At 48.3% G+C, this 12,611-nt stretch overlaps 1 protein-coding gene across 12 annotated transcripts in view; it reads left to right on the forward strand.

Annotated features, from left to right (window-relative positions):
• LOC139986138 (uncharacterized protein CG43867) overlaps positions 1–12,611 on the forward strand; it is a 98,274-nt gene that overhangs the window by 77,919 nt on the left and 7,744 nt on the right. For 9 of the 12 annotated variants that reach the window (XM_072001199.1, XM_072001200.1, XM_072001201.1 and 6 more), the window contains 5 exons: positions 4,615–4,677; positions 11,018–11,185; positions 11,452–11,637; positions 11,719–11,921; positions 12,356–12,587. In XM_072001199.1, the coding sequence (XP_071857300.1) occupies positions 4,615–4,677; positions 11,018–11,185; positions 11,452–11,637; positions 11,719–11,921; positions 12,356–12,587 (852 nt within the window). Of the gene's footprint in view, positions 1–4,614; positions 4,678–6,330; positions 6,573–9,564; positions 9,808–10,716; positions 10,945–11,017; positions 11,186–11,451; positions 11,638–11,718; positions 11,922–12,355; positions 12,588–12,611 lie in introns of those variants that run through there. The other 3 variants (XM_072001210.1, XM_072001209.1, XM_072001211.1) reach the window with 3 other exon arrangements.

Raw genomic sequence — 12,611 nt, forward strand, 5'->3', positions numbered from 1 at the left:
CGTCGACCGTGTTGTACCCTTTTCCGCTCGAAATAATTAATATACAAGGCACGAGAGAGCGATCCGTAGGCGGTGGGATTTCGGCCCAAGGAAAGCTCTTTCCGAGGGTGGTCGGCGAAGCCCATGAAGTGCTAATGTGCTTCCGTAAAGACTTGCACGCTACCTCGGCCCGGACCGGTTCATAAAAAATGCACGCGTTCTTGGAGTTTGCCTTTCTCGCGAACCGTGCCCTACCGCTCCGGAGTGTTCGCGACTTTAACCGAAGGGGAAACGTTAAGGAGATCCGTTGAATATAATTTACAGCGCAAGATGTAAAGAGCAATACGGAGTGGCACAAAGATAAAGCGTAACGTTAAACTTTGACGCTTGAAAAGAAAACTCAGAAGCGATAGAAAAATTCTACGGTGGATTACAGTGACGTCCCATTCGTATATCGTATATCGTAGAAAAACTTGCCCGATCAAACGCGAAAGGAATCGGTTTCTATTCTTCGTCAAACGTTGAAAGAAACGCGATTCGTGATGCGTATCGTTATCGAGAAACGTATCATTCGCAAGAAGGAGGGAGCGGATTCGCGTGACGGTTTTTCCAAGGGAAATGGTATTAATCGAACACGGTGGCGAGCGTGTAGCATGGTTCCCTCCGACCGGCGTTCTTTTTCGTTCACGCGACACCATCGGTCCGCCATAAATTCGTCGGGGCACAAAGAGAAACGAAACTCAAGAAGGCGCACGATGCTTTATGTCTCGCATCACGCGACCCACCGATAACATTAACGAACCAATCCCAACATCGTGCCTTTCTCCGACCGTTTTCCACCCTTCTCAGAAAACGCCGCGGGGTGAGAGTTATCGTTTCGACCGACTGCTCTCGCGTTCTTCTGCTCGCTCGCCCTTTCTTACTTCAACCAACCCCTTTTCGACTACTTAAACCCTAACGAATCCGCTGGCCTTCTTCTCCCTGTTTGGCCCACTTTTCTCTGTCGCGTGGCTTTTCTGGTCGCTCGTGTTCGTTCAACGCGTTGCGGTTTCTGCGTTGCCCCTTCGTCGAGCGAACGAGCGTAATCATCGTCAACCTGTCTCGTAATCATCCTCTGCGTGCCCTCCTTGGGGATGGAACGTGACTCACACACGCGGCCGGGGATGCGAATCGTGAACTTCACAGGCTCGATTAACCTTTTGTGGTTGGATTCGCTGATTAAAAGTCGCTCCTTTTTCGGGAGAGGATAAATGTTTTTGTTTCGTGACGAATCGGTAGCTCGCCGGGCATAGCCAGCCGTAATTCGTAAATGTCAGACGCTGCTAGGAGGTCGATCTATCGCGAAGATTCATCGCAGGTTTTCGAAACTTTAGAAAAGCCTAGAAGATATTGCAGGACCCGTTTATCGAAGTGTAACAAGGTTAAAGGAGAACAGAGCGGAATAGATTTGTGAAATCGCGGTTCATAAGGAACGATCAGTTCATGGAGTGTTCGCCTCTCTGTCTCTTCACTCGACGTAGCCACTGCCCGAGATCGATTCGATTTGAATTCCAGCCATACCACGGCGCACTCGACGTCGAATACCACCGCACAGACGTTTTCATTTAGCCGCGGGGCCAACTTCTTTTTTTCCCGCTTTAATTCCCCGACCCCTTTTCCTGCTGCCTGTGTTCGCGTCACCTGTTCGCTTTCAACGAAAGCTGAAGTACGCACGAGCTCCCATAACGAATGCATCCTCTCGTAGCCGTGTAACGGCTCGATAACGATCGACTCTTGCATTGCGAGTTATATACCTTGCTTTCTCATACCCTCGCACCGTCGTCAGCGAGGCGTCGCTCCTTTCCTCCACGGAGCTGTTTCTCCATCGAAACTTGAAAAACTTGCCGTTGTCGGTCGAGTCGAACGAAATCCACGAGAATCTGAAACGTTCTCCTTTAACACGAGTTTCGGAAGAAATCTGTTAGCTTTCCAAGGAACATCGGTAGCGGCCCTGCCATCTAACAGACCGTTTGATCTTTCGCTAGTCACCTCGTCGTTCGCTAAAAGATTCACGAGAACGCTCGCCCTGACAGCGAGTTTCGTTCAACGGTTTGCTATTCATGGTGTCGGCTGTATTCACGAAGGAAAGGAAGGGTCCTTCTCCCTCTTTCTCTCTCTTCTTAGGAGAAGACGAAACATCACCGGAACACGCGCAGTCTCGACGACGGCAAGCCACGATTTTCATAAGCCCTTATTGCCGTGTTCGTTGCCGAATCGCGGGCACAACGAGCTAAGGGAGAAAGGGAAGAGAAAACGGGAGAAAAGGAGAGCTTAAGCGTTGACGACAGTTTGAGAGATTCTCCTGGTATCCCGTTTGCGGCTAATGTACCGCCCTTACCCTCCATCACAGACGTTCTTTCTTCTCGAGTCTAGCCGCGACTTTAACGCCAGAGGAAATCCGCGCCTACCCCGTCGCGAGGAACGTTTCTGCGTACCTTCGCCTCGACACCGTACCTCCTTTCTTGCTCTCGTACTTTTCTTCTCATCTTTTTCTCCTCTTCCCTCCTTTCGTACTTCCTCCCTCTTGATTTTCCCCCTTTTTTTCGCTCTCTCTCAACGCCAGATGCTACTAACTGCACCCTCCTGATGAGATCCTCCTGTAGGCTGTGCCTGTTCAGCTTCTTTCCAGCGAACCGTCTTAGCGAGGAAGGGCTGAATTCTCACGCACGCGGTCCCTTCCAGCACGTAGACCAGCCCTGGATCGAACGTCTCGTGCGCTCGTTCGACGCCCTTTGCCCTCGCTATCTGCTTCGCCACCCCCGTGTTTGCGGTTGTTTGCGTCGCCAACCGCTTCGTCGAGCGCTCTGCTGCCTTTCATCACGGTGATTGGGTCGCGAGTGCCGTTGCTTATCGGCGGCAAAGTTGCTCGGAATAATTGGAGGACTCCCATTTGCTCTCCCCTGCCTTTTGTCGCTATTCGCTGCTGGCTCGTCCCGTCGAATCTACGACTTGCTTTCCGACGCCGCTATAAATGCATCTGCGTTCTATTATTTAACAATCAACCATGATACATCGACTAGTCGTTAACACTCGTACGCTCCGTGGCCGTATACATCAGCGATGCTAAAGCATGCGCCGCGTTCCAACGCAGTGTTGCAACGCCGCAGCAGCCCTCGCAGCAGATGGTTTCGCACGTTTCACCGTGTCAATTACCAGCAACGATGAATCGTTCTCTCGTTAACGGCGAGAGGAGGAACGACGCGATAAATGCTCCGGTTATTTGATCGGTGCCGAGGCCCTTATTGTATAAACAGTTTTGCCGCGGAATAAATTGTGCTGCGGGGAAAAGAGGCGATAGTGGCCGAGCGAGCCGGGGAATTTTCGACGATATAACACGCGCGAATACGGAAGGTTTTGCCTGGTGCACGCGCGGCGAAACAACGCAGGCGTCGCTGTGCTCGGGCACTCGGTGATTAATTAAAACGGAGGTTAATATACGGGTCGAGGCGCGGCTTTAAGAGCAATTCATACTGTCCCGAGGGGTCAACCACGGAATACTTTTTAGCCGGTTCCACGGTAGAGAGAGTCAACGAGCGAGTCTGATTCTCTGCCCGGTTTAATGGGCCACCCTGCTAATTCCAAGAAGACTTAAATCACGGCTGCGTATCGAATGAATTACCCATTATTTTCGTAAATAGTCGCCGCTCGCGCGCCGGACGGACACGACGTTTTTGCGTCGCTCATGAGTCTTCTGGGACACCGGCGTCCAGCTTCCTCCGAAGACGAGTCGATATACGGGAGTAAAAATACTGCCCAACAGTCGTGATACGATTACTTACTGTGACGATAGACACAGAATATAGTAAAATAGAGTAGAATATAATATTTATTGTTTCATTCGCAGTTTCAATTTAGATGTAAACGTTCAAATTCAAGTATTCGTAATTTGAATGAAAAAATTCAAAAATTTTGACATCTCGCATCGAGCTGAAAATCTTTCGCGGGGAAATCAATTCTCGGGGTGAAAATGTAGAAATATCTGCGTGTCGGTGGAGGAGCGGCGCGTATCAATCTTTGACGGATCAAGCAAGTTTTGTGGCACCGCTTGAGTCCGTGGTATCCATTAAACTCTCGTCAGGCAAGCATCCACGCGTCGAGCTATGGACTTAACCAAGTTTGATGGAAGTTTTCCCGCTGGAAGGAAAATTAGATGACGCGAGATATCGCAGCCCCTCTTTCCTTTCGGCTTACCAGCGAACTGCTTCTTGATTCCTCGTGCCTGCTGACGCCAGATTATGAATATTTCATTTTTTCCTCGACACGGTAGACGCGTCTATGCTCCTCGAGACCCAACATTCACCTCGATGGACACGAAGCGTTCATTGTTTGCGGACAATACGCGCTCCAGAGTAGCTTTATCGGTGTCCCGACGACTCGCTTCGTAGGATCGCTCCGAACGTGTTGGATCGTCGTTTTCTCTGCTGTCTAAATAAATTCCCTGTGGAAAAGGATTATTTAAAAATATATTTTGCAAACAACGATGGTGATGAATTATTAGTAAACTTAATTTCTCAAATACTAAGTAGCGCCGTTTCGTTACGGTGATCTCGCTGTAGGATCTAGAGATACTAACTGATTTTCTTTTCTCTGTTGCAGCTCTCGGAGCTCGAGCAGCGGGTGTTGGAAGCGGAGGGCCGAGCCGACGAGGCGGAGGACAAGGTGAGAATAAATTTTCCAGTCGCGATCGTTTCGTCATCTCGAAGAGATTTCTCCTCCTCTGTGCTTTTCGCTCAAGAACACCGATCATCCTTTCGATTCTCGGCTCGTTAACGTTTCCTTCAGGTCGTAAACATCGATTCAGGCTGTTGAGAGAAATCGAAACGCTGCTGGTAAATCGGTTTCGTCTCACGGCATCGTAGCTCACGAACGTCCAATCGATTCGGTGTAAATGATTGCGCTGCAGCTCTGCTATTAACGGAACGCCAGTGTCGTTGGTTAATGCTCGACCAACTGGCCCGAAGACACCAAGGATAAATAATTAATTTAGCGAGTGGTAACGACGTTCCTAGCAAGTCCTACCGTCCGCTTTAATGACTCGCCTCCATCAGGCCAGTATTTTATATACCGAGTGTTCCGTTATAATTCACTCTCCGATATAGCCTTATTAGCTTATCTAAAAATCATATTTTAGAGGCTTAAATTAGAACGCCGCTTTTTCTTTCGATCGTTCAACGAAATGGAGAAATTATACAATAAGATTTATAGATAATTTTGTAATCGATAGAACGGCATAAGAGAGCGTTGCATTGCAGCTATGCACGCCCCTTTGACCTTTTCAGAACCTTGTCCCTGAGTTTCTGCCGGAGATCCTGACTTTTAATCGGGCCGTGAAACATTAAATTCAGTGAACCAGGTTAATTAGACGTTCGTGCATAAGTTGTGAAGCCGAACATACGCGGAATGGAGTCGTATCTTAATGGACGGATGTTCCAAGTGTCTGATCTCCCATCTACCAGCGTAGATAGGAACATCGAATAGTCTCCTCTCATCGACAAAAGACTTGTTAAGTGAATATTTAAATATCGTAAATGCTGTTAACTGTTATTTAGCTTTATCACGCTTCGCAACGCGAGCGATCAAACGGCGAAGTTTCACGTGAAAATATCGATACTGCGTTACCGACTAGATAACCAACTGTTCGAGGTTGCACCTGGAAACCCACCGACTATCGTCTCTACCGAGTTTCGCATCGATTTTTTCCCTCGACCTTGCAACCCGGTTGCCTGGTCTTTACCGACGGATACTCAAATTTTCATAAACCATCCGGCCCTGACTTTGTACCAACCGTGGGCAATCGCAATTCGGAACTTTACGACTTTGCATACGATGTTTCGATAAATCGATCCTTTGAGATACCAGCTCACCGATTCGTTTGCTCTGTTTTCTTTAATCCACGTTAATTCCCTTTTGATACCAAAGAAAGAAGGCGTGGATCGATTCGGAACGTTATTTACGAAACATTGACAGCAATCTTTGAATTAATCTTCAAATTTTGTCTTCGTGGATTCTTCAAAAATCTACCAAAAAAGTGAATCGTATAATTTGCAAAGCAACGACGATGAACCGAAAATTTTACTTTACCCTGGAAGTAAAGAGAATTCGGGAGTAAAAGTTCGGTCGGTACACCGGAGGATCCGGGTGTCAGGGCGCATGTTACGTCGCATTGATTTTTGCGTTTGGCTGGCGAGAAAGACGGGGACCGCGAGAACGGGAGAAAGACGACCAGCTGAAACCGCTGATGGACGAACGAGGAGAGTGCGAGAGGCAAGAAGAGCAAAGAGAGAGAAAGAGAGAGAAGAGCGACAATATGGCCGTACGACGGGCCGGCAAGACCGTCGTTTTGTTATGACCTCGAAATTCGGCCAAAAAGTCGGGCGTTCGTGAACCACGTGCATCCGGTGCCGGTGCCGGCGGTAGATCTTCCGCGATCGTTCTTGCCCTCGATCCTTGGTGCACCCCTCGATCGTGACGGGGAGAATCGGTCGGGACAGCGTCGTCGACGAACCAGCGCGTTCTTGAAAATTATGGAGACCGGCAGGTGACACCGATGAAAGGTAAAAACCCCTTGACACGAGTCACCACACACACTGTCTTTTAAATTCAAACATCTCGTCCATTTTTTCCTTATAGCTATTGATTTTGACGTTTAATCGAGTTTCATAGCTACGAGGTCATGGTTGACGAAGCCATTCCTCGCAGTTGTTCTTCTTGATTCTTTAGTCTTGTTCGGTTCGAGAAGATCGTGCGTAATTTGTAGTTCGACTTGCTCCTTTCGATGTTGATACTATGTTTAACTATCCTACGGATCACGGATGAATTCTTAACGAACTCTGTTTCTATCAAGAAAGGGGATTTATTCATCGTAGCGTTTTAGGTGAACAGCGACTTATATTATATTCATCGTAGTGTTCGAGAAATGTTCTTGATCGTGGCCGTTGTAAGGACGAGTGTCTTGGTGCTCAGTATAGATGCAGGTTTATCAGTGTGTTCGATCAAGATTGAATCCAAGCAGATCTACGAGTGCGTGGACACGAAGCATCGCGAGGGAAGAAACGAGAGACGGAGAGCGTCTTAGCGGACGCGGGTCGACTTAACGACCCGCTTTGACGGGACGTGTCGCGTATAGAATTGGCGTGTAGCCAATTCATGAGTAATCCACGTTTCCCGTGAGCTGCCGCGCAAGCAAACAAAATAAAGGTACTTACGCGCAGTCGTTGCTTTCTTACTCCCCGCGTACAGTTCCCCTTTAAATATTTCAAAGCAGCCGTGGCGCCGGACTTGTTCCGATGTTGCTGTTTCTCTACGATGAAACCCCTGTTTCGAACGTCGATTCTCCGAATCTGCCCTTTGAGAATAGGGTTCTTAAAGTCACCGTAGAATCGCAGCTTTCTTCGTCGTGCGATCCAGGTCGCTTAATCTCTAGGGTTTCGGTATCTCTCTCGCTGGGCTTGAGTCATAGGGATGTAACGCTTGATTTCATTGCTATCTTTAGTCTTGACGATGTGATGTTCGAATTTGAGTTATGTGGAATAAGGTATCGTAAGTAAGATAAAATTATACAGTTCACAGGTTCGTTCGTGGCAAAACATAAATAACGACAAATTGTCAGGTAAATTTAGAGAACAGTGTTTGTAACTATACCTTGTGCTTACTTGTCACAAGTGGAATACGATTATAATATCTGCAAACATTCTTAGTAACCGATGAATAGACCGCTTGGTAACTGATAAAATATATATATTTATACAACTTCGTAATTTTACTAAAATAATTGAAGAAATAAGACTCGAGCAAAGATCGTTTTATCTATGAAATATCGTAAATGACACTATACTTTGGATACCTTAGATATCTTTACATATTACGCGTGCAAATCGGCGATCTACTTACAAAGAAACGACAAACGAGGTTCATCGTGTATCTTGCAAATATTTCTGTCGCTACGTCTTTGAAAAACGTTCTTTTCAAACTTACCGTCAACCGTGGACTATACTTTTTCTGGAAGAACTCGCGTGTAGCTCCACTCGAGCCTCAAAATTCCGACCTTCTCAGTCTCTTGCAATTCCTCGTTAACGCGGAGGTCGCGCGATATACGCGGAATAGCGGACAATGTCGAGCCCTTCTCGGTCGACGACGCGTTTCTCACGCGTTCGTCGGTCGTTGATCCATTTAGCCAGCCGCAGTCGTAGTCGTCTGTTCCCTTTTTTTTTCCGCGGCTCGTTCCCCCCGACGATCGCAGTTGAATGAATGTTTCTACATGTACATGCACGTTAACGGGCTGCTTTTGGCGGGAAGCCAACGCGATTCGACGATGCGTCCGTGAGAGGTGATACCGCTTTGTCGCGTGTACGCGCACGTGCGTCGAACCACCATGAAAAGATAAGGGGGCCAGCCTCTCAGCTCGTCCCATAGAACCCACTATGATTCGTGCGTCCCCTTCGCCAACGAAAACAAAGTGGCCCTTTGCCATTGAAAGGTCCCTGTAAGCTTTCGAACGTATACGAACGATTTTGTTCAAGAAGCTTGTAATACCATGGATTTAGGTTATTAGACGTGGGATCGGATCTGCCACATAGTAGCCTGAATGGATCGATCTAATTTTCATGAAACGTTATTGCGATCTTCTATCAAGAAGGTGGTAAACCGAGGGAAAAAAAAGGAAGGCGTAAGACAATGCAAACGGCAACAGACGTGACGTTTCTGTAGATCAGCGGATGGGATTAGATTATTCCAGCCAGCAGCTATTTCTAGTTTCGCAGTATTTGGCTTTCAGGCTTGTGCCTGCGGAGACGCAACACGAATCGATAAATCTTCGGATAGAGTTCAAACGTCCGCAGAAGTCGTTCGATCGAATGATAAACTCGCCGTAGCCGGTCGTTGTCTCTGAATTAAACAGCTCCGACTCGACTGCCAAGTCTGCCTTCCTCTGTTTCCCTATTGAAATCCAATGAACCGAGTAGCATTGAAAAAGACAAAGAGTTTCACGGACCATTTGATTCCTCGGAGATAGCCAATTTCTAAATACAATCTCCTTTAAAAGTGAGAAATCCCAGAACTGCTGTACCACCCGCTAGATATAATTGAAAGCCAGCAACCGTGAATCCTCGACGACGAATCAACTTTCTGCGTTCAGAAGTCGACAACCGGAAGGCTCGTCCCTCCCATACAGCGATCAGTGTCGCTATGAGACACTCCGTGGACGATCGTTCATCGCAGAACGTGTCGCGTGGTGACGACAGGCGCAGGCCTGCGAGATACAAACGTGGAGCAGATCGATAAATCTCAAGACGTAGAGCCAGCGTGGAACGTGTTCGCGATCGGGCTGTCGCGTATTCATCGGTTTCCCTCCGACCTGGGCGGTGTTAGAGGCTGCGAATCGGCAGAGAGCCTAAGGAAGGAGCCGCCGTCTGTCGTCTACTGTCAGGCCGACGTACTTGCCTGAGGGGTGGCGTGTGTGCACACGAGGACCTCTACGAATTCTGCCATTGGCTGCGAGCCAACGTGACTCATCGGCCGCAGGAAAGGCCGAAGAGTTTACGTGCATTAGTTTCGTTCAGTTCGGTTCGATCATCGGCATCGTGCGCACCCTCATCCCCATAGTTTATCCCCTGAGACTCGTTCGAGTTGCGGTTACGAGGCAAGGGAAATCTCGTATCCTGGTTCGCTGTTTGTGGGAGTGTCCTCGAGAATCGAGCAAGAGCCCTCGAGGAGAGGAACGAAGGGTTTAAAGGGGTCATTGGTCGATTCTGATTAGCTCGCGATCGGCTATCATGGCCACTCGTAACCTGGGTAAGGAACCATCTAATATCGTATTTGTTAAACGTTCGGTAGGATACGATTTCTTGGGAAAAGTTGGTGGAAAAACAAGAATCGAACGTAGGATCGTCGTATCGCGAGTCGAATAAATCGTATCGGAGGTGTAGAGTAACGATGCGGCACGTGGCCAGATGAGATTTACAGTGAAATGGGCCAGTGTGCTGGCTCGGTGTGAAAGAGTGATCGAATATCTGGAACGACAGTTCGGTGGAATGTCGGTGCTATTAATACTGCTCTGCCAGCGATGATTCGCGTTGCAGCCCAGCTTTGTTACTCATCGTCCGCAAACGGTGCAGCCTTGTTCGATCAATCTCGCAACCGAAAATACGAAGCTTAACGCGTCTTTTTATTCCGATTCTCTCAGACTCTAAAATCTTTTCCTCCGAATCTCTGAATTTGCTATTCAGAAGCTAAAGAACGGAATCAAACGACAGAGAGAAACGAAGTATCACGGGATCCTTGACTCTGGAGAAAAGACGACAATGAACGTGAAAACGCGAAGGGTGATCGATATAATTCGCAGAGCACATGCAACCACACGCGGTGCCAGGAGGAAAACATTCGGCCAGAGGATTTCTCCGTTGGCGTATTGATTTTCTCAATATCGCTCTCTGTCTCTCCCCTTTTCCTGCTTTAGTGGTGGACGCGCGGAGTGCAGCGCTTACGTATCCGTGCTGCGTGAGCGTGATATCGATTTTTGACAGCTGCTGCAAAACGAGCATTGCCACCATCGTGGCAGAAAAGGGGTGCACCAGGTCCACACGCAACGCCAAACGTCCCTTCCTTTTTCTCCTCCCCTTTCCCACCCTCGTTCTCTCTCGCTCTGCCCGCTTTGTCATTGCTGTTTACTCGACGATCCCACGCCACGCGTCTCCGACTGCCATGCTTCTTCGATCGTGCCGGAAACGCGGTATGCTCGCGTGACGCTTTCCGAACCGACGAAATTCATGGAGTTCTAGTTATCGGTTGGAAAGTAGGCTGGTCAGAGGGTTCGCGCAGGCAATGTTTTTATGGGGAAGGATCGGTGAATGGGTGTCTTCTGGGCCATGAGCTAAAGAGTACTTTAAGAGACAAAAGCGGAGATCAACGATGTTGAGAGTTGAGAATTAAGTTAGTAAAACGATCTGTCGTAACGGATAAACGGATTTGCGACGACTGGAAGGACGTGTTGGATGTATTACAGGTACGGATGATGGAGGAGCGGCTAGTGAAGGGTGAATACTGCTTAAGCACATCCGGCGTTGGTTCTCCACCGCATTCGCTGCCGTCGACTTCCGGTACGCAGAATGACAAGATCGAGGATGTACATTGTGCCTGCATCTCGAAGCTAGAAACACAGGTCGAGGAACAGGTAATGCAAACAAATCCAAACGTTTCTTCCGAGAGAAATATATGAATCGATCTGCCGTATCGGAACCTCGTCAGGTTTCTCGTAGCATCAGTTTGCCTTCGAACGTCTATGAATTCTATACGACGAACGGATTTAATTTCATCAGCAATTTTGCAGAATCAGTATTCTGATAATCTAACGCGGTTGCGTCATGATAAAACAACGCGCCGTATCAAAGAGCGGCCGAGATAACTGATAATCTACGAGCGATTACGAAACGCTTGCAGAGGCAGCTACGGCTTCAAGACGCGAGGCAGGTCGAGGCGAAAGCCGCGAGAATAAAGGAATGGGTGACCAATAAGTTGAGGGAACTGGAGCAGCAAAACCAACACCTAAGGGAACAGAACAACAAGTGCAATCAGCAGTTGGAGCTACTGAGAAATCACATAACCAATATCGGCCTGAAACCACCTGTACGTAGAATTCTGTTTCGAGTGTTTCAGTATCAGGAAAGAATTTTAAAAATTCATTTACCAATGTACGAGTCGTTTCAGGCACCCACAAGAGCATCCTTATCTCTGGAAGTTGACCCCACGTTACGCAGACGATCGGAAAGCTTGGAGGGAACACCGCAGGCGGTACCGGAAAGCGTACAAAGCGCCGTAGCGGAACCACAAGCTGGTACAAAGCACCGAAGACACCTGTCAGCCTGTGGAACTATACAACGAGGGATCACGACCACCAACATGGATTCAAGGTAGCACTTCGTCGTCTGACGCTTTTCGCGCCTACATACATTATTACATACACTTGGCTTGTTTTCGTAATGATCGCTTCTTTCGCTTCTGCTTGCGCGTCGTTCGTTAGCCTCTAGCGTCGCGTAAATATGTCTCGATTCTCCTTGGGAGGTCTCACGACGTGATAGCGGCGCCCGACTCTCAAAACTGTGGTACCCTGTAACGTCCTGAGACTTCCTGCGGGGATCTGTCAACCCCGTATATACTTTGTTCTCTGTTGCCTTCCAGTATAGAGCTTCTCTTTTACTTTTTACTTTTATTTCCTTCGTTCTTATTGGCACGAGCACATCGCTACGGGGCTGCCGCTGATCGTGTATCTATCGAAGCGATTAAAATGCATTTGCCGGCTAAATTAGTTCCGTGTTTTATGCTTGCCGTTCTTTTTCCGCTCTAGCTTGCTGTCGGAGGAGCTCGCTGCGGCGGTGGAAAACTTGGTGATGTTACCGAATATACCTGGAGTCTCGGAGACGAGCAGAGACAGTGGCAGCTCGGAGGCTATTCACGATTACGCGGAGATCTATACGCCGAGCAGGGAAGGAATGAATTGGGCTCAAAGCGCGCAAGGTCCTCGACCACCCACTCCACCCTTGCACCGATTTCCTAGTTGGGAAGCCAAGATATACCAGGTACAGATATACGCGTTAATCTTA

Source organism: Bombus fervidus, chromosome 4 (assembly GCF_041682495.2).
Source record: "Bombus fervidus isolate BK054 chromosome 4, iyBomFerv1, whole genome shotgun sequence".
Classification (NCBI taxonomy): Eukaryota; Metazoa; Arthropoda; class Insecta; order Hymenoptera; family Apidae; genus Bombus; species Bombus fervidus.